At 31.6% G+C, this 22,826-nt stretch overlaps 1 protein-coding gene across 2 annotated transcripts; it reads left to right on the top strand.

The window, feature by feature from the left end:
- The first annotated feature begins 14,987 nt into the window (after nucleotides 1–14,987).
- On the top strand, nucleotides 14,988–21,931 carry LOC115994793 (beta-glucosidase-like SFR2, chloroplastic). 2 transcript variants are annotated; one of them, XM_031119059.1, is made up of 11 exons: nucleotides 14,988–15,233; nucleotides 16,575–16,932; nucleotides 17,079–17,217; nucleotides 17,395–17,561; nucleotides 17,960–18,181; nucleotides 18,496–18,664; nucleotides 18,742–18,975; nucleotides 19,071–19,220; nucleotides 19,314–19,443; nucleotides 20,756–21,024; nucleotides 21,605–21,931. In XM_031119059.1, the coding sequence occupies exons 1-10, from the start codon at nucleotides 15,062–15,064 to the stop codon at nucleotides 20,938–20,940; spliced, it is 1,926 nt and encodes a 641-aa protein (XP_030974919.1). In that variant the 5' UTR covers nucleotides 14,988–15,061; the 3' UTR covers nucleotides 20,941–21,024; nucleotides 21,605–21,931. The 2 variants fall into 2 exon arrangements, with proteins under 2 accessions (XP_030974919.1, XP_030974918.1); XM_031119058.1 differs by having other exon boundaries at nucleotides 18,493–18,664.
- Nucleotides 21,932–22,826: the final 895 nt, after the last annotated feature.

Raw genomic sequence — 22,826 nt, 5'->3', positions numbered from 1 at the left:
CTGGCTCCGCCCCTGCATGGAGAAACACTTTTTCATATTAGTTTCACAACTTGCGATCATTGATAAGAACCATTTTTAAATAGGAAAAGTCTACTGGCACAAAAAATTTCACTTTCTTTTGATTTCATTTGTATTATAGTGAGTCAAGATGAATTGTACCTTAAAATTTCAGTGTTTGTTTTTTTTTTCCTGTCCATGCCACAAAGCTTTGTTCAAATGGGCTTTTTACTGACATTCTTTTATTTGGAAGGGGGAAATCGACAGTGTCTTTATTATTTACTACAGTATATTGAGAAAAAGAAAATAGAGTCATGGACTTCACCGTAAATTAAAGACTATAAACTGTAAAAAGTGAACAGCGGTCAGTCAATAATTAAGCCAAATTTGGGCGTGTCCGTACCATTGGAGGACTAAATAGTCCTCTGACTTGTCCAGATGGCAGTTTTTGGTCCATTGGGTGCAAATAGGTTCGTACACTCGTGTAGTTCCCAAATTTTGCATGTTCTGGCGAACAACGCAAGACTGCAAAAATACCCTTCCCTTAATATAAAAACCCTATTATATGGTTATATATCTTTCTTCTTTTTCATCATTATTTTGTCCATCAAATAATTTTAATTCTGGCAAGTTTAAAGGATATAATTATTAGCTTGAGCCTAAATGTTAAACTACTTTTACTTTTTTGCCAAAAAAAAAAAAAAAAACTAGTTTACTTTAATTCCTAAACTCTTAGAAGACATAGAAAAATCAAGAATATAATTTATTTTGTTAACACGAGTATTCAAAATTCTTAGAATACACTAAATTAATGATTTAAATGTGTGTAATCTTCTGTTCCACTTGATGTGGAATAATGTGTAATAAGGATATATAACATTTCTCTCATATGAGGTTAGATATCATACATGTAAAGTCTTCTCATATAATAAGAGAAATGTTATATATCTCAATTATAATTGCGTGAGATCCACCCTTTGTGTGAGAGAGAATTTACATCTCTGCTACACAAAATAAAAATCTGTCCCACAAACGTCAAATAGCACCCGACAAAGGAACGGAATATTATTAGGGAATATAGGCTATTTGTAGATGTTAAACTAGTCTTTCTCTTAAGCAATGAGCTGCCATGAATCACGATGTCAAAACACCATAAATTGAGCACGATAAAGCGGTGAAGATTACTGGCTATATTCTAATCACAACTGCGCATTGGTAAAGCTAGTTAATTGGGTAATCAAAAAATTGAGTTTGAGAGAACCATGATGAAAGATTAATTAAAGCTTGAATGGCCGGTCACTTTTGAGATTGGTCCCTCTCAAAGCTCAACCAAGTCAAAGCTTGGACGGTCCAATGAATTGTATGCTTATAATAATAATATAAATCAGTCAATTATGTAACAAGGGGCCACTTTAATGGCAGGCCGGAGTTGGGGGAAAAAAAAAGGGGACCATGGAATCTAGGTAACTGTAACAAAGCTCCAAAGTACTTGAAATTTCCCAAAAGAAATAAAAAATAAAAATTTTGATATATGGTTGTGTTTTTGTTATTCTAATATTTGATTTCAAATGAGGTTTTATTAATTGGAGGATTGTGGGGTCGAGAGACATTACAATCACAGTCTCCTAAGATATGGTCAAAGTAGTAATGCAAAGTCACCTTCCCCAATTTCTTGGCCTGCGTTTTTTTTAACTATTGTATATTGTTTTGTTTCACATAGTTTGACTCGAGCTCTTTCCCAGTCTCTTTAAACTGGTTTTTGAATCTTTTGGAGCCACAACTAAGCAGCAAATATTGCCACATTAGCATTAGCTACATTGAAAAAGAAGTATGACTTATGACTCACTCAATTAGTTCATGTACGCACACTCGTACACAAAATTTAATCCTCAAGGCGCCCACTCGATTTGCTCACAAATGCTATCTGAATTTGAACTCGACAGTAAGACTATCACATAAAAATTTGCGCTCAAATTTTGCATTAATGTTCTTGTGTCAGTGTGTCCAAGATTGTCCTTGTAATAGTATTTTTTAATTCTTTTTGTTTTTTTCCTCTCTTTCTGGTTTGATTTGGGATTATGGTTTACAAAAACTAGAAAATAAAGCAACCATACGACACATTTAGGGTTTACACGAACTATAAAATAAAGCAACTAATAAGACAATAATATTTATCATGATTTGTCAAACTCCAAACCTATTACATCCCTAAGTAACACCAACCAAAATCTTCTATTAACGGTATAGATTATAACTAGTCTCAATCATATCTTTCAATCCAAATTTTTACTAAGTTTCTCTTCAAAGAAACCCACTCATGTGGGAGGAACCTTGATGAAAGCCACAAAACCATTTGTAACAATACTTAGTTCTGAGACTCTAAATCTATTCCTTGATGGATAAGGAATAGCCAATTACTTATTCAATGAAAAAATATATTTCTTTTTATATCAATAGTATGATTGAATAGCAGGATTTGGATTTGGCTAAATCCAGCAAGGATTTTATACCTTGAGATTCTTGGATTTGAAATAACATCTAACCCTCTTGGAATTTTAGAAATCATTTCAATAGATTTGAAATTTATAGATTTAGAATTAAAAAAATTTAAATCCATTGATTTAAGATCCAAATTCAAGTATCCAAATGTCACCCAAGGAAAATCATTTTCTTTCATATCACATCATGCAAAAAAATTTCCTTCCATACTTAGAAGAACTTAACCAAATCAAATTAAAAATTTTAGACAATTACTAACACTTTCTTTCTTTTGAGTGAGGGCCTAAGATTAATCTTAGGCAACATACAGTTATTTAGATAGTAATGAACATATACGTAGAAGACAATAATATACCCATTTCATATAATTCCGTCGCTTGACAAAATTCTCTATTTATGTTTAGTTTAGTGTTTTTTCTCTCTTATTCTTGTTCAGCTTATTTGTTTATGTACAATTTTCTATTATTTTTTCTAATGACAAATTATACTTTTACTTACTTCAGTAAATAAGCAAATGATTGGTTAATTAACTTATATTAGGTGTGTCCGGCCTTGCTTTTATTTTTATTTTTATTTTTATTTTTTAATTATGTGTATGTGTGCGTGTGTGTGCACTACATGTGCATGCATGCGTCTTAGATTTACGAATTATGCCCGCAGCTGGCTATTTTGGCCTCTTCCACAATCACCCTTCAGTTCCATGCCCTGCTCTCATACCCAGGTGACATATATCAGTGTCTAGTCCCTATACTGGGCTTTTACTCCCATTCCCTGCACATACTCTCTCTTGCGTACGACTTTGATTTTCTTGTTTTATATGGTTTTTATATAAATTACTGCGTCCTTATCGGTGTATCCTCTGTCCAGAGAACCAAGAGAGACATAACTTCACTAGCAGCAGCAGGAAATTAAGTACTGTAAATGAGATATGGTTAAGGAAGAATTGATGGTTTCTAACTTTCTATCTAGGTTTGAGAATAAACAAAATGGTTTTGTGCCTTTGTTTCTTGAATTGCATGATCAAATCTGCTGCACAAGTAAGTTAGGCTTGAAGTGAAGAAACCCTCCAAACCGATCTCATGTAGCATTAGCCATATTTTGACTTACCCCTTGGTGATAAGGATGCAGTCCCAAAGTAAATTTAGAAAGATATTCTTCGCTTGGTAATTGAGATGGCTATATTGTATGTTGTATGGTGTTTCTAGATAAAAATCCACGTGAAAAGTCATTATAAAATAAGATAATTAACAATCACAAAAAAAAAAAAAAAAAAAAAAAAAAAAAAAAAAAAAAAAAACAATGGCAACAATATTAGATAATTTTGTTAAAATAAAAACCAATTGTTGTTGTGAAAACCAAGTTATAACTACTGAATAGGTGATTTGAAATGTCAAGAGTAGAGTGATTAATGCATTAATGAGCAAGAATGAGTTGATTTAAGTCGAGGAAACAAAAAGAAAATATATAAAAAATGACATAAACTAATATTAGTAGCCGACCACAATAGTCAGTTAAGGATCCATAATCAACCACAATAATTTGGAACTAAAGTTTGGTTGTTGTTGATATTATTGTTGTAAAGACCTGGATGCAATTATTGACATATCCAATCAATTAAAAAAACATTTCACCTTTACCCTCAAATGGTATTAAAACTAACTGTTGGGAAGCAGCATTGGACTTTTATATGAGTTGCAATCAACTAGTTGATGTGCCTAATGCACATGGGGAAGTTGATGTGACCTCTGAGTCCTTCAATCAGCAGGGTAGTGAGAACCACGTTAGGACAAGGAATCCATGGAATACTAGGAGACATACGCTACTTGAACATACAGAAGGTGAATAAAACTTATATGTAGGTGATTGAATAAAATAAAAAATAAATAAAAAAGAAGAAGCTATGAGCTTCTTCAAGTAAACTAGTCTTTGTGGCCTGAAGTGACTTTTAAGTGATATATATGCACAACCGAATCAGGAAACCAATAATATAGAAATTATGGATAAAGGAGAGAGTTTGAAAGATGTTTGAAATTCCGTATTATATATGTTTCATTTGATTTTGTATGTGTCCAAACTCCAAAGTACTGGATCAATTTGGTTTTTCTGAAGAGGCCCCCATTTTGATTTAACAAGGGAACAAAAGCCCTGCAAAGATTCTCGTGGGGAAAGGAAAAGAGTGAAAAATAATTCGAATATTTTGTCTTGGTGGTCCAAGTCCAACTTCATTTTCCAGGTAAAACTGTAACACCTTTCTCTTATTTGTTAAATATTTATTTATTTATGTGGTGCTAAGTGATAACTTCTTTAATTTCATCTGCAGTGTTCCATACATTAGTGATGACATAATTTCTTATCACAAGAGGGGACACACGTCATTCATGAGTATTGGTGCATTGCTTGGGTTAGGTTGAGTTAGGTTTGAGGTATTTTCAATCAGTTCAACCTTTTCGAGTTGAGAAATTTTCAATCCAACACAACCTGTCGAATTGGGCCATCACTTTGAGGTGATTTTGTTCGATCTAGAAAAATTAAGTTTTTTTAATGAGTGAAAAATTGGGTTTTTATTCATGTTTATGCATGAAAACATTCAATAGTAGTGATAATTGAGGTGGTTTTACATAGGTGAGTGAGGTGGTCATTTTGTCGTTCATGTTAATTATTAAGAATAAGTCACTTGACATCAAAATTAAGAAAATTAAAATAGGCATTTTGTGCAAAATTAGACTACAATTAGAAACTAATTTGGATTTTGATTATGCTTTAACTTCAATATAATATATATGATTATTAAAATTTACACAATTGAGCATTATGTTCTAATGCTCAATTTACCACACAATTGGTCTTTAGGGTTTTTGAGGTATCTCATGTGTGGGGAGTGTAATAGTCTAGCTAAAGGCTGAGATGCCACTTTTTTTCATAATTAAAAAAAAAAATTATTATAGTCTTCTCAAACTAAATCTCAAAATACCAAATAAATAAAACTATAAATTTTAAAAAAATATTCTTAAACTATTAATAAAATAAGTTAAATAAGGTTCACGGGTTGGAAATTTTGTCTACTTGAACCCAACCTAACCCAACTCACCAACAAGTGAAAAATCATCCTAAGTGTCAAATTAAGTTTGGTTGGTGGGTTGAATGCACACTCATGTTCGTGAGTTGGTGGATAACCATATTATGGGATTAGTGGCACTAAATATGAGGAAAAAAGGCCCCCTCCCCTCAAAAAAATATATAAATAAAATAAATAAAGCAAGAAAGAGCACTTTGTTTGGGCGAAAAACAATTTTTATGTTTGGTATGACAAAAGGCAAAAACATAAATTAACATAAAATCTCTTTTTCTATGTGTTTAATGGAAGGTAAGCTCAATAGAGTAAAAAAATGTGTTTTGTTATTTAAAGCTCTGTTTGTTTCGATGGAAAATATTGTGTAAAGATAGTTTTCCGTATTTTTCAGTGTTTGGTGGTATCAGAAAAAATGAGTCAAAAGAAAATTATCTTTGGTTAACTAAAAAAGTATGGCTTATTTTTAGAGATTTTTTTTTTCCACTAATTTTTTTTGGAAAACAATTCTATCTCACAACAAACTAAATAAGGGAAGTACGAAGATTGTTTTTCAACTCATTTAAAGTTATTACCAAATATAGGAAAATGAGATAGTTTTATAGAAAATACTTTTTGAAAAACAACTCATTTTTTTAGAAAATATCATCAATAAAACAAACAGAGCGTAAAATGAAAAACCTTTTCTCGAACAATAAACACATAATAGATCACCATAACAAAACTTGTTTAAGCTCAACGATAATTTCTATCTTCACCCCTCTCTTTCGAAGTACAACATCATTGTTGATTTGAAAATGGGTTTTAATGAGTCACATTTCCAATTTGGTCCACAAATTTGAGCTCTACCAGCTCTGGTCCTCTAGATGTTGTACTTCGAGATGAAAGAAATTTTGTGTCTAACAGATGTGTATTCTATTCACGTAAATAGGTTTGGGTTGGATATAATGTCACATTATTACTCTGTGGATTCTAGTTATCTCAACTGGTAAAATCTCTACCACCGCATACCATTGGTGTGATGATCACTCCACGAGTATAAGTGCTTGTGGGGTGTGAGGACTAAGAGTCGGGGTTCAAGTCTCTATGAGAGCGTTTCACACACATTTACACTTAGATTAGGCTAGAGTAGAGATTCTATCTTTTAAAAAAAAAAAAAAACTGGTAAAGTCTCTGATGGTTGTATAAAAGATTTAGGGTTCAATCTCTGCCTACACCAAAAACTAATTGGTGTCTTGGTCTGATAATAAAGATCATTAGGAGCAGACGCCATAAGTTAAAACTCTCTCTAAAGAAAATTAGAATAAGGGATTGACAATGATCACAAAAAAAATGTGTGAACTTTAAAGGTTTTTTTGTTTTAATTTTTTTAATTTTATTTATTTTTTAAGAAACTGTAAACTTTAGAGACTTGTATAGTTACCACTTACCATAAAAACTTGAAAGGATCTTAGTAGAAACAAACAATATGAACGGAAAGAATATACAGCTGGCAGTAGAGGTCCAAGCGTTCACATTCAAAACCATTCAAAAGTGAAATTTGATAATATGATTATTAAAACAAAAAAAATGATAATATGGTTATTGTCGGCACTTTAGAGGAAGTGAAAATTTATGACCAAAAAGAAATTACTAGTGAAAAATGAACCATCGTCCATCTTATTCCGAAACTCAAAAGGATAACAGACATAAATGATACACCTATATATCTAGAAAGCATGGACATAGGCATGAGCACAAATACAACACAGCAATACGAATAATTTAAAAAAAAAATTATAATATCACTACAGGTACAACACCTCAATTAAAGTGTCTATACTTCTTAATTGCATATTCAACAAAACTTGTCAATGCCAACTTGTAAATCTTCAATCCAACCCAACCTATTGAATTGGGTCAGGTCAAATTGGGTCATCAATTTAAGGTGATTTTGTTTGACCTTAGAAAAATTAAGTTTTTTTTAAAGAGTAGAAAAATTGGGTTTTTATTTAACTCTATAAGCCCATTACTCAATAAACTACTTGTAACGCATGTTTATGCATGGAAACATTTTAATAGTAGCGAATATCGAGGTAGTCTTACATAGGTGAGTGAGGTGGTTATTTTGTTGTATGCGTTAATTATTATGAATGAGTCACTTGACATTAAAATTAAGAAAATTAAAACATACATTTTGCGCAAAATTATACTACAATTAGAAACTAATTTGGATTTTGATTGTGCTTCGACTTTAATATGATATATATATATATGTGTGTGTGTGTGTGTGTGTGATTATTAAAATTCACACAATTGAGCATTATATTCTATTGCTCAATTTATCACACAATTGGTTCTTAGCTTTTTTGGTTATCAAATTAAATATCAAATACTATAATAAATATAAATAAAAATTTAAAAATATATTTTTAAACTATTGAGATAACAAAAGTTAAATCGGGTTTATGGGTTAAAAATTTTGTCAACTTGAGCCTAACCTAACCCGACCCACAAACAAGTGAAAAATCATTCTAAGTGTCAAATTAGATTGGATTAGTGGGTTGAATGCATACTCATATTTATGAATTGATGGATAACCATATTATGGGAGTAGTGGCAATGAATATGAGGGAAAATGTCCCCCCTCCCCCTCCCACACAAAAAAAAAAAAAAAAAAAAAAAAAAAAAAAAAAAAAAAAAAAAAAAAACCTTCGCAAGAAAGAGCACTTTGTTTGGGTGAAAAACAATTTTTATGTTTGGTATGAAAAAAAAAAAAGTAAAAACATAAATGAACACAAAACCCTTCTTTTAGTGTGTTTAAAAATATAAATTAACATAAAACCCTTCTTTCTGTGTGTTTGTAGCCTTAGGCTACAACTAATTTTGTATCTAAACTTTATCCTTAATAGAAGGTAAGCTCAATATAGGAAAAAATGTGTTTTGTTATTTAAAATGGAAAATGTTTTCTCGAAAAATACATACTTAATAGATCACCAGAAATAAATAAATAAACGTGCTGAAGCTCAACGATAATTTCTCTCTTCACCCCCTCTTTCGAAGTACACATCATTGCTGATTTGAAAATGGGTTTTAATGAATCACATTTCCAATTTGGTCTACAAATTTGAGCTCTACCAGCTCTGGTCCTCTAGAAGCTGTACTTCCAGATGAAAGAAATCTTATTCTAAGAGATCTGTATTTTGTCCACGAAAATGGGTTTGGGTTGGATAAAATGGGTAAGGGTTGAGTAGTTTTTTCAATAAAATAGTCTTGTCATATTATTAAAATAATGTCACATTATTACTCCCTTAGTTGCATATATAAGAAAATTAACAATTTTTTTTTTTTGGTCATAAGAAAATTAACAAAATTAGAATAAGGGATTGACAATGATCACAAAAAAAATGTGTAAACTTTAAAGGTTTTATTTTATTTTATTTAGAAACTGTAAACTTTAGAGACTTGTATAGTTACCACTTACCATAAAAACTTGAAAGGATCTTGATAGAAACAAACAATATGAACGGAAAGAATATATAGCTGGCAGTAGAAGTCCAAGCGTTCACATTCAAAACCATTCAAAAGTGAAATTTGATAATATGATTATTAAAACAAAAAAAATGATAATATGGTTATTGTCGGCACTTTAGAGGAAGCGAAAATTTATGACCAAAAAGAAAATACTAGTGAAAAATGAACCATCGTCCATCTTATTCTGAAACTCAAAAAGACAACGAACATAAATGATACACGTATATATCTAGAAAGCACGAACATAGGTATAGGTACGACTACAACATGGCAATACGAGCAATTTTAAAGAAATTATAATATAACATTACAGGTTCGTCACCTCAATTAAAGTGTCTATACTTCTTAGTTGCATATTCAACGAAACTTTTCAATGCCAACTCAGAAAATTTACTCAATTGCTCATCCACTTCTCTTGTGGTGTAGTATATGATCACAATTTACATCATCCTTTGTAAAGTTGTTTAGTCCAATTGGGTGCCCTTCAACAAATAAAGAACTTTTTATTAGCCTGTAACACACTGCACCCAATGGTTTTATGCACATCGTAGTTCCAATTTTTGGAACTAATATTGAATTTGAGTTAGCAACAAGTCAACATTAAACCTTTTCTCTACAGTGCTAGGTCAAGTTGTCCCATTTCCATGGAATTTCAAGTAGCTAAGCTAGATATTGTTAATTATACTGAGCCACTAGTACTCTTCCTAGCATAGTTTTAAAAATTGAACTGGTTGGGAACCGAGCACCAATCTGGTCTGGCCAAAACCAACCAAGAACCAATAAAACTTGAGAATTGAGTGCTTTTTTGATTCTTTGATTGTACCGATTTTTAAAACCATGCCTTCTACTACTCTCCTTAGACATAAAAAAAACAAGAAGGCAAGTCTCCACTGTGCAAGGAAAATATACAAGAGAGACGATAAAAGTGGGTTTAGGCAATAGCCATAGAGATTAGTTGGTTGTGTCTTTACTAGTCGTTCTTTTCCAAATCTGCATAACAATAGCACAGAGATAGCATGCCAGAATTGTAAGGTTTTATTTATTATTATTATTATTATTATTATTAAATCAATAGTTGGGATATAGTGGATTTAAAATTTAGACATTTGTTTTTTGGAAACACCAAGAGGAGGTGATAGAATTGTAATAAATTAAGCAATTGAAACCTGTAGGATGAGGTTGCACTTGTGCCATGTCTAAGAATATAGTTATAGAAATTGTAACACATTGTTCACATTTCTTGGTATCTTATTCAATATGCTAAGTTACCTTTATTATATATTTTAATTAATGTGTGAGGATATTATTTCCTTATGTTGATTAATGCTTCTTTAATAAGATGTCAATAAAGTGGGTAAACTGCGTGCAACCTTTTGACACAACATAAATCTGACACAAATCTCCAAAAGTTTTATGAGAAAAACCTCTAAATAGATAAACCTAATACAAAAATGCACGGCTTGATGAAAATTTATATGTAAACTCAAAATTTTTTAAATAATTAAAACAAATTATTAAATAAATAGTAATAATAAATTATAAAACAAGTAAATAATTTTAATAAAAAAATTACTTTAATTTATGATTGTTTAGAGTTTAGACTTATATGTGTTTATCTATTTTTATATTTTTTAATAATTTGTTTTTAAATTTTTGTTAAATCTTATCCCTTAGTTAAAAGGTGGGTTTTTATTTTTATTTTTATTTTTATATAAAATTAATTTACTAATTGGTGGTGAGTAAAAGAATTTACTAATTAAAACTAAATTATTAAATAAATGCACGGCTTGATGAAAATTTATATGTAAACTCAAATTTTTTTAAATAATTAAAACTAAATTATTAAATAAATAGTAATAATAAATTATAAAACAAGTAAATAATTTTAATAAAAAAATTACTTTAATTTATGATTGTTTAGAGTTTAGACTTATATGTGTTTATCTATTTTTATATTTTTTAATAATTTGTTTTAAATTTTTGTTAAATCTTATCCCTTAGTTAAAAGGTGGGTTTTTATTTTTATTTTTATTTTTATATAAAATTAATTTACTAATTGGTGGTGAGTAAAAGAATTTACTAATTAAAACTAAATTATTAAATAAATGCACGGCTTGATGAAAATTTATATGTAAACTCAAATTTTTTTAAATAATTAAAACTAAATTATTAAATAAATAGTAATAATAAATTATAAAACAAGTAAATAATTTTAATAAAAAAATTACTTTAATTTATGATTGTTTAGAGTTTAGACTTATATGTGTTTATCTATTTTTATATTTTTTAATAATTTGTTTTAAATTTTTGTTAAATCTTATCCCTTAGTTAAAAGGTGGGTTTTTATTTTTATTTTTATTTTTATATAAAATTAATTTACTAATTGGTGGTGAGTAAAAGAATTTACTAATTAGTGAGAATAGCCACTTAGCGCAACTGCAACTTTTAATTTCAACTTTTATTATATGGTATATGATATAATATGATTTATATATATACACTTTTAATTGCACGTTATTAAAAGTATGTTTGAGGCGCAACTTGTTGCCTTTTAGTTTTACCTATACAACATTAAAACTTCACTTTCGCCTTGATAACTCTCTTTCATAAAACCAGAACCTAGTCTTTTTTAATTTTTTTTTTTTTGTCTTAATTGCTCGGTGTTCTACTCTTCTCCCGATGCTATTATTGCTATATTTAGTGACCATATGATTGATGATTAACACAATTATATTTTTGCATAAGAATGATTAAACTGATTTTTTGACTATATATGTATATATAGATTTTGAATAGGGTCTTTTGGCTATATTTGTTAAAAATATTTATAATTATATTTTGATTTAAGGGTAATACTTAATAGTCACTTTTTTTTTTTTTAATATTTTAAATAATTCTTATCATTTGGAGAAGTAGAGGAGAAACATAAACTAAAGTACGCCCAAGCCCAACACATAAATGGGAAAATGAAGAAATGCTTTTTTAATATGTCTGCAGGTTGCAAAAATCCTTACCATCCAGCATCCATGAATAATATTGGTCATAAAGTCCATGTAAAAATCTATATGGACCATCAAATAATGGATCATTCAGAAATTCAGAGTTATGTGGCCCAAGACAATATCAGATTGGGCAGGACCACAAATTTACAGGACCACCTGAACCCTTCTGACCAGATAAGATCCAAAGGCCTCCCCCATTTCCCAAGGATTAAACCCAAAAGAAAGTCCGTCTCATGTAAGAAAACTGTTCTATGGTGTTTGGGTTGGGTATTGAAATAGGAATGAAATAGAAAAACTCTACCGAACATAGAATCAGCTTATTTCCATCCAATCTATTTCCACCTCGGTTTAAAAGTTAAACTAAAAAAGCCTTTGTACCAAATAATATCAAAATGGTTTTAATGCCAATATCAAAATGCGGTCTCAATATATATAGACCAAACTATGGTCTTGAGAACAAAATTGACAAGAACATTAACAATTATAATTATAATTAGCATATGTCACATGAAATCTTGTAAACCAGGCCATGTGTGAATTTGGTAACCAGGCCTCATGTAATTTGGCAATTATGCCATGTGGTGAGTAGTTATAAAAGGACTAAAAACTAAAAAGTCTAACTTCTTATCTTGAGGAGTAAGTTTGTAGGAAAGGCTCCTTTAAAAAATAAAAACAAAATAGTATGTAGGAAAAACCTACCTACTTACTTTTATTGTATGTGGCAATAATTGCTGCTTGTCAATGAACTAAAAGACATGTAGTTAATTGTCACTTAGAGTCCGTTTGAATTGAGGGGAGAGTGGAGAGGAATAGAATAAAATTTGCTAAAATTAAGTTAATTTTAGGCCAACTCTACTCTACTCTACTCCCTGATTGGATCATTAAGATGAATGAAATGAACATTATGTGTCAATATAATAAAGGAGTTGAAATAATCTAAGTGGTTAACAATAAGGTAAAATAAGTAAAAAAAAAAAACTACTCACTTGTCCTGTGAAGTAGCGATGTAACGCTTCTTCAAGATGTCTTCTTTTTATCATAGGAGTGGGGTAGGTTTTTTTTTTTTTTTTTTTTTCAATAGTTTTGAGGAGGAAGGATTTAAACCATTGATATCTCCCTTGAAAAAATAACACTACAAGGCTCTTGGAAGGAGTGATGTAGTTCTTGTAGTTTGTATCTTTTTTCTTTTTCTATGTTTTATTTTTTCCTTGGTAAAACTAGTCATTGGTTAGTTTGTTGGTCCACATTATTGAACATTTAAATTCATCTTTTTCACTACATTATAACTTCAAGTATAGATTTTTTTAACACTTTAATATTAGAGCAATCAAATTACATATAAAGTTTTATGTACTTAAATAAATCTCTTGAAGGGATTGCTATTAGTTATGAATTGATTATTTTTGTTTCTTTATATATATATATATATATATATATATATATTACATACACTTTTAGTTATTTAAGGTTATAGTGATAATCTAAGCATAATAATTAGTTTCTCAAAAAAGAAAAAAGAAAAATAATAATTAAAATTTAAACGAACTTGCTTCGAGGTAGATTTTGCCATATTCCTCCAAATTCATGTTTAAGAAGAAAATTTTCTGATTACCATCGTAATGATAGAAATATATATACTTGTAGTTATTTATTTTTAATTTTTTAGTGTTGATTAATATTAATTTTCTTTCAAGAAATATATACACTTGTAGTTATATATATACTTGCGCTCTTGAAATGAAATCCTAGCCATACCATTTGTCTCACTAGAGATCTTCTATGTAATCACTTATTGTTGATTTTTTAGTTGACAATTCTACTCGCATTAGTTTTATTGTTTTTATTGTGCTTTCCATTCGCCCATTGCCAAAAAGCAACAGTCCTTATGATCAAGGGATTGTTAAACCTTTTTTTTTTTTTTTTTTTTTTTTTTTTTAAAGAGAGAGATAAAAATTTATGGAACCCATTTGATTTATTGGAAGTTGTATTCATTTTTAAGTTAGAATAATTCTTGAGAAAACAAAACCAGAAAATTATAATATATTTTTTATAAATTGAGGGGTTATTTGGTAATATTGTTCTAATAATGTTGTTTGTATTTTTTAAAAATACATATGAGTGAAAAAATATATAAAAATACGCGTAATGTTATTTAAAAACTAAAAAATATTGCTTAAACTACCATACCAAACTTCCCTTAAGCATTATGAAACATTTCATCCATATTTTAAGGGTATCACTTTATTCATTTATTTCAATTTAAATTTTGAAGGAATCCTTTTATATATATATAATCATTCTATTACATTCCTTTAAAAAATGGCAAAATGATAATTCTATTACGGTGCGGTTTGGATTGCACAGACGTATGGCGTATGGCGTTTTGCTTCTCTCTCTCTTTTTTTTTTTTTTTTTTAAGCCGCTTATGTTGACTTTTAGAGACAAAATTTACTGTTTATGAACAGTGTATACATTGTTTACGTACTGTACATATACTGTTTACGTATTTAAAAATATTAAAAATAGATTCTACGGTACTATTTACACATTTAAAAATTATTTACTATAGTATTTTCAGTTTTCAATTTTAAATTTCAGTAAAAATAAATTTAATCCAAACAAATCTTACATTCTTTCAAAAAAAATGATAGATAATTTGATACCCTTCTAAACCCATTACAAAACAAATATCATTTAATTAAACAATTGCGTGCACCCTAGAGTTTTTTTTTTTTTTTTGAAAGGCGTGCACCCTAGAGTCTTGTCGGCAGTCAACCTTACCTATTCATTTCCCACTCAGATTCTGTTACAATTTACAAGTCCGTTAACGTATTGGACACGTGTCAACTCCTCGTCTCATATCCTTTTAACTTCAAAATCAATCTCTCTCACCAAATGGAGCTCAGTATATTAGAGCTCTTCTCACATTGCCTCTCGAACTCTCTCGTTTCCTCATCTCTCAGCTCAGAGAGTAATCAATACGATGCCGTTTATAGCACTCTTCGTCACTGCCACCCAGCTCGCCGGAGTAATAGTCACCGTCACCGTCGCCGCCAACGCCTTCTCCTTCCATCGCTACCGGAAAAAGAACCTCCGCCCGTTCCGATCGCCGATCGACGAGTCCTCCGACACTCTCGCCATCTTCGATGCTAACGGTAAGTAACGCATGCACTTTCAAACCCTTACAACTCTAAATTCTACTAACAATACAAAGTACTTTCAAACTCTTGAGTTTAACTTTATCTACTTGTATTAGCTTGTAATACAGTAGTTGAAATTGTTTTTTAAGATATTGCAATCTTAGATTCTTTGGAAGAATCTCAAGCGTCCATTTTGGATACGGATATATGATACAGACACGCGAATACGTCAATTCTTGAAACTTTAGGATACGATACGCGTGGATACTTCAATTAATTTTTAGTTAAAAAATTTTATATTAAGCTTGGAGCAAAATACTGAACAGAGATTTCTCTTTTTGGTAGTTGGTACTGTATTTACTTTCTAGTTCTTTGAATCTTTGGAAGGCGTTAATGCAAGTAAGTAGGTTGCTTGTAATCATTATTACTCTTTCATATTTATGAAAATTTCTTAGATTCATAACAAGTTTGTAGCTGTTAACTTTGTAGATCTTTGGAATCCTTAGTTCAATCATATTCCATCAATATAGCTTGGTAGCATCATAGTTAAATAAGTTCTAATCTCTTTAATATTTTTGTTAATGATAAACGCAGTGTGATCCAATAGCATCAGCATCAATAGAGTAAAAGTCCTTTTCATCGAGGCAATACTGAACCACATCGTTTTGAATATGAAGTCATATCACAAAAATCGACGCCTGAGAAAGGTCATCAATACATTGGCAATCAAATTGATTCACCTGTAATTATATCGATATGTGAAAATTAAAACTATTTCAAACATGATTCTCAGAGTTTTTAGTTTGAGATATAACAGAGAAAAAAAAAGAAAAAAAAAAAAAAGGAGTAGAATATGTCTAAGTAACAAAACTTATTAAGAAACTATTAATTTTATAGAAAGAAAGTAAGTCAGAATGAGGGAGAGAAAGATTATTATTATTTTTAAAAGTTTATTAGAAAGTGTCGATATATTGGATATGTGTTTGATATAGATACGGCTGTGAGTTTGAAATATTTGTGCTTCCTAGGTTGTTATTAGAGACTTCTTAAAGCTTTACTTTTCTAAGTACAATTGTACTTTTGTCTAGATTATTTTTAAGCCAAATAAACTAATGAAATTATGAAAATAAGTTATCCCAAACAAGCACTAGAACTAGGCACTTAAAAATGCCTGAAAGACAGCAGCAAAGTCATAATAATGATTGCGAGCTGTTATAATTGTTTTCAAATGTGGTGGATTGAACAATTCTGTTTGCTGGTTGGAGAGTACTAGGTTAATTGTAAAGCGCTTGGCCTTTGCATCTTTGTAGATAATTTATAATTTATGATATATTTTTATGTTTTGATTTTCTGCAGAAGGAGAGAATTCGTTTTTCTTTGGACTGGCGACAGCACCAGCACATGTTGAAGACAAGCTCAATGATGCTTGGCTCCAATTTGCAGAAGAAGACACTTGTGATAAATCAGAGCACCACAGCCAGCAACCTGCAGATGCTTTGATAGGTTCAGCTTCTGCTGATGGTGGGTCGCAGCAAGCTTCATTACCACAAAAAGACACTAATAGAACACTTAAGAGGAAAAAATCTCGTAAGATAGCAATGGAAGCAATGATTAGGGGGTTCGTGAAGTACATAGAAGAAAAGGGTGAAGAAGAACCTGTACAAAGCGAAGAATGCCATCACAAAGTAGCTGCATGGCACAATGTTCCACACCCGTAAGCTTTGGTTTCCAATATGATGTCTTGAAAATGGGTTGATTGTATAAGATGTAACTTGCTTATGTGTAGCCCTTACATTTATGCAGATCACAAAAATATATGGTTGGCTTAAGGATACATTAGTTTGCTTGCTTGATTTTCAGGGAAGAAAGGCTTAAATTTTGGTCTGATCCTGATGTAGAAATTAATTTGGCTAAAAGGACAGGCATCAGTGTTTTTCGAATGGGAATTGATTGGTCAAGAATCATGCCCGAAGAGCCTGTCAGTGGTCTTAAGGATATTGTAAGTATAGTTTGACCAGTCATAGACAGAAATGCTTTTGATGTATGATGATTTCATTGGATGAAATCTGGTTTTTGGCAGTGCATATAGGAAATTATACTGGAGTTTAACTAACAATTTAGGGCTCCTTTTTAAATAAAATCTGTACCTATTCAGTTGCATGATGTCCTTTTTTAGGTCAATTATGCGGCATTGGAACATTATAGGTGGATCATCAATAGAGTTCGCTCTTATGGAATGAAGGTGATGCTTACTCTATTCCATCACTCATTGCCACCTTGGGCTGGTGAGTATGGAGGGTGGAAGCTTGAAAAAACTGTTGATTATTTCATGGATTTTACCAGGTTAGTCTTCCTTTAAATGGTTGATTTAGAGCACTTCAGTTGTTAAATTGTCAATGTCTATTTGGTTTCCCCAGTGACCATCCATTTCTCATTTATTTTTTATTTGAATGCTGTCTCATTTTTCTTTAAAATATCTCTTCATCAATAAAGTAGCTTCTAGTTATCAAAAAAAGGGGGGGGGGGGGGGAAGGGAGAGAGAGAGGAGTAGAGAAGAGAAGAGACTGCTAAGTCAGAAATGTTGAGGCCCCTTTTAATTTTCATTCTTTTTAATTTTAATTTTAATTTTTAATTTTTTTATTAATGCCATTTTGCTCTTTTGCATTTAGCTCTTCTTTTATTTGTGGAGTGAGTCATATTTGTCCTGTCAGTTCTGTGAACTCTTTATTTATTTCATGCAGGCTGGTTGTTGACCATGTATCAGATATTGTAGACTATTGGGTGACTTTTAATGAGCCTCATGTTTTCTGTATGCTGACGTATTGTGCTGGTGCTTGGCCTGGTGGTCATCCTGATATGCTGGAGGTTGCCACATCTGCCTTACCAACTGGTGTTTTCCAACAGGCGATGCATTGGATGGCCATTGCACACTCAAAAGCCTATGACTACATACATGAGAAAAGGTTTCTCTTCTTCACAGAATCTCGAATGTGTGAAAGGTTTTCATATAAATTTGAAATTTTGAATCTTGAGCACTTTCATATTTTACATGGCCCATGGACCCTTAATGTGCCCTACTGTATGGACTGCTCAACCATGTTTGATCCATACTGAGGTTTTTATATCACGTCTATTTTCATCATTGAGTTCTACTTAGGGCTACACCCTCCATTTATTCTTGGCAATCTCACCTTCTCTCTGTTCAAAATTATTCACAACATTTAATTGCTTACACAAGATTCTAAGCCTCTTCAAAATTTCTCTTTATTTCTAGCAGTACCTTAACAAATCCAATAGTTGGAGTTGCACACCATGTCTCGTTTATGCGGCCGTATGGGCTCTTTGATGTTGCTGCTGTTACATTGGCAAATTCCATGACTATTTTCCCATATGTGGATAGTATCTCTGACAAACTGGATTTTATAGGCATAAACTACTATGGACAGGTACCTCAAGTTTTCTTGCTAAGTACATCTCATACATACTCACATTTTTAATTGACATTATTTTTTTGACCAATTAGGAAGTGATCTCTGGTTCTGGACTGAAGCTTGTAGAGACTGATGAGTATAGTGAATCTGGACGTGGGGTATATCCCGATGGCCTGTACCGCATGCTGCTACAGTTCCATGAAAAATACAAACATCTCAATGTCCCCTTCATCATTACTGAAAATGGGGTTTCAGATGAGACAGACTTGATCCGTCGGCCATATATTTTAGAACATTTGCTTGCTGTTTATGCAGCCATGATCATGGTTTTTACACTGAATTTAACTTTTTAGTTATTTTGGCAATAATTTGGACTTCATTAATGATAATTGGTGATGACCTGCCTATGTTTGTTTTGTAGGGTGTCCCTGTGATTGGGTACCTATTTTGGACAATTTCAGATAATTGGGAGTGGGCTGATGGATATGGTCCCAAGTTTGGACTTGTAGCTGTTGATCGGGCTGATGGGCTTTCCCGGATTCCACGTCCTTCGTACCATCTATTCTCTAAAGTTAGAACTTTTGCTTGTTTTGTTGCCTTGGTCATATTTCTATCCTCTGATTGAAATCTTTAGTAGAATTTTAAGTGGGTGTCCTGATTTCAGGTGGTGACATCAGGTAGAATTACACGTGAAGACCGGGCACGAGCATGGAATGACCTCCAGAGAGCGGCTGAGGAGAAAAAAACACGTCCATTCTATCGGGCAGTTAATAAACATGGTTTCATGTATGCAGGTAAATCATGCAACTCAAGTTCTTTTTAGTTTCAAATTACAATCTCTTGTTTCTTGGATTTAAGTTTTGTAATTCATTCTCCCGAATTCGCTTATTCAAAGGATGGATTTGCAATTCATATTAAACACTGATAACTTTATAAATAAATTTTGTGTTAGTGATATGGAAATTGAAATGGGGCCCTTAGCCACGTACAAAATATCGGAATATTTTTTTGTAAGGCTATTTTAACAGAAATATTTTTTATGAATATAATAGATAACCTGAATAAGGAAATTTTAACAAACACAATGCATTCTCAATGTTAATATTTTCTTTTCATTTTCAACTGGTAACGGATGGAAGGCGCTTTAATCCCAGAATGAGTTGTTTGCTAGGAAATTGATTCCACACACGAATCAATTGCCACCACATGCCTGACTTGAATTAGCCCAACGTATCTTCAATTGGGCAATTGGGTAGAGATAGCCACTCTTTCCCTTGGAAGAGTATTTGGAAGGTGAAAGCCACTTCCAAGGTAGCTTTTTTCACTTGGACAGCTGTGAAGGGGAAGATTCTTACCTTGGATAATTTGGGGAAGAGGAATATTTGTGTTGTTAATAGATGCTGCATGTGTAGGAATGATTGGGTATCAGTGGACCACCTTCTCCTTCATTGTCCTAATGCAGTTATGCCTTTAACCTGTGGTCATTTGTGCTTAGCTTGTTTGGTGTTTCATGGGTTATACTTAAACGAGTGGTTGAGTTGTTAGCAGGTTGGCAAAGTGGTATTGGGTGGCATAGAGTAGCATCTATTTGGGGTGTCATTCCACATTGTATTATGTGGAATATATGGAGGGAGGGAATAACCAAACTTTTGAAGGGGAGGAGCGTTCTACCATTGAGTTGAAGTGCATTTTCCTTTTGTCTCTTTTTAATTGGATGACTGCTTTGCGTGGTTTTGCCATACCTTCTTATTGGATGTTTTAGATTTATGTAGTTTTGGATAGTTATTTTCCTGGTTTCGTTATACACTCCCTGTATACCAAGGAATCTGTTTCTATTGCTATATGTCTTTTTTCTCCTTTTTCAATAAAGCTTCTTATCTACTGATCAAAAATAAATAAATAAATAATGCATTTTCGAAATACTGTACCTTCAGGTAAGTTCTAGTTTCCTGAACTTGCTTATATATGGTACTGTCTCGATAGAAATGTGGTAGTTTCTTGTGCATGACCCAAAGTCTTTGCTAATGGCAGTGCATATAATTCGTTTGTATTAGTATCCCAAAAAATAATGTATATGTTGATTCTTATTCTTCTGTATTTTAACAGGAGGACTTGAGGAACCTATAATGCGACCTTATGTTGTACGAGATTGGCGATTTGGACACTATGAGATGGAAGGTCTGCAGGACCCATTGAGTCGCTTATCAAGATTTATTCTCCGCCTTTTCTCTATCAAAAGGAAAAGGAAACCTCAAAAGGATGACGCTGAATTGGTTCTTCAGCATCTTTAGCCTCTGATGGCTTACCCACTCTTGTCCAGAATCTCTATATACTTTATACACTTATGGGAAACCTCAAACTATAGCACTACCAAGGCAAGGGACATGAGCTCCACCCATTCTGCTCAGGGTTTCTTAATGATCTAGTTTGATTTGCTGTCTTTAGTAACCTAAATTTTTTTTTCTTTAGTGTTGCATATTTTAGCATATTTATCCAATATTCTAGCATATCTTAGTATCTGCATCCAACAAACAGCTAATTGCCAAAGCATGGCTCCTGCTACAGTAAACTTCAGTTGCATGACTCAACAAGTTGATATGACCCCCTGTAAATAATTTTTCATATCCTAAGAAACCTCAAAACAGAAAATAATTCATACAGAAAGGGACACAATCCCCTGCATGCAGGGGTTGCAACCAAAAACGAAAGCACCGACAAATCCTTGATTTCCCATAGGATCAGTAGCTGTAGGTTGAGGACCTTGAGCATTTCTAATCCATGTTCACTCCTGGACAAGGCATTTTCGTTTTGTTTTTAGTTTAGTTTTTATTTTATTTTTATTTTATTTTCTTCTTATCAGCAGAAACATCATACAATATCTCTGTATTGCTCAAAATGCTATGTGATATTTTTGTGAAGATCTTAAAGTGTTTCTTTTCCTTTTCAAATGCACAGCGAAGACAAGATTCCAAGTTCCTGAAAGCAGTCTTTGATAACCGAAGCATATATAGCTTCTCAAGTAATTTGATTAAAACATGAGGAGACTGCTTGTTAGACATGGAAGGCATTAAGTTGGTGTGAATTCTTTCACAGCATGTATTTCAGACCTTGTTTCTTAACTGTAATATAATGTATATGTAACATGTTATCTTTTTACCATATTGGTTTCATGTATATTAGGATATAGTTCCTGTAAAAAAAAAAAATTATTTCCAGCACTTTGGAGACTTTGCCATGGAATTCAGAAAAACAAAAGAATACAAATTTACTCTTTAGACTGCTTGTTAGTTACCTACAAAATCTTGTGTTGACTAAAAGAATTTTAGTTCTGGGGTTTTACTGTTGCAGTGGAATGACCTTTCTAAATTCATATATTTTGTTATTACCTAATTGGGTGCATTAAAAGAAAGTTACGTGTAAATCTTGAAGTGATGTGGTTCTTTGTCGGTAGGCTTGCAAGGTTGTGCTCAGTTCTTTTGGCTCATATACTTTTTCATAGCGACATAGCACCAATCAAAATTAGTTTTGTCAAAAATGTAACCACAACAACTACATATCACCACGCAGTATGCAGAGTACACTGTACAAATGGACCAACTGTTTGAATGTAGACTTTACTTTAGACAAAAACTTGTGCATCTTTAGGCTCCATTTGCTTGGTTATAAAATGTTCTCCTGGAAAACATTTTCAGCATATTTAGGTGTTTGCTTTGTTGTAAAACAAACCTTAGTCAAACCAGAAAATATGATTTCTATTAAACATACAAACAGAACGCCATGTAAAAAGATGATTTACAGATTTTGTTTCTGTAAAACGTTTTCCAAACCACTTGTGCCTTTATTTTAGTCCACAAACCAAGCTTGACGCGTAAGATAGGGTGATAAAAAATAAAATTATTATTTTCATTAGTAATGTGTGTATACACATGTTTATATTGACTTAAGATTAGATTTTTAAGTTTATAGATAAAGCAATATAATGGTTTTTTTTTTTTTTTTTTTTTAAATCACATCTTCAATTTATCGGCATAATTAGCCTACTTTTGTGGCAAAAAATTTTATAAGAAATTTTTTAGACAAATTCAGGGTTGTTACATTTAATTTTTTATGTGCTTTGATAAATTTTAGTTATCTAATTAACTAATTGTTAGCATAAATTTGCAAAGGGATTAGAAAA

This window comes from Quercus lobata, chromosome 6 (assembly GCF_001633185.2).
Source record: "Quercus lobata isolate SW786 chromosome 6, ValleyOak3.0 Primary Assembly, whole genome shotgun sequence".
Lineage (NCBI taxonomy): Eukaryota > Viridiplantae > Streptophyta > Magnoliopsida > Fagales > Fagaceae > Quercus > Quercus lobata.
This window is presented reverse-complemented; position numbering and strand designations above follow the sequence as displayed.

Coding starts and splice junctions, on each gene's coding strand:
- LOC115994793 (XM_031119058.1), top strand. CDS start 15,062: ATGCCGTTTATAGCACTCTTCGTCACTGCCACCCAGCTCGCCGGAGTA. Junction 16,933..17,078: donor TGGCACAATGTTCCACACCC/GTAAGCTTTGGT, acceptor CTTGATTTTCAG/GGAAGAAAGGCTTAAATTTT. Junction 17,218..17,394: donor TCAGTGGTCTTAAGGATATT/GTAAGTATAGTT, acceptor GTCCTTTTTTAG/GTCAATTATGCGGCATTGGA.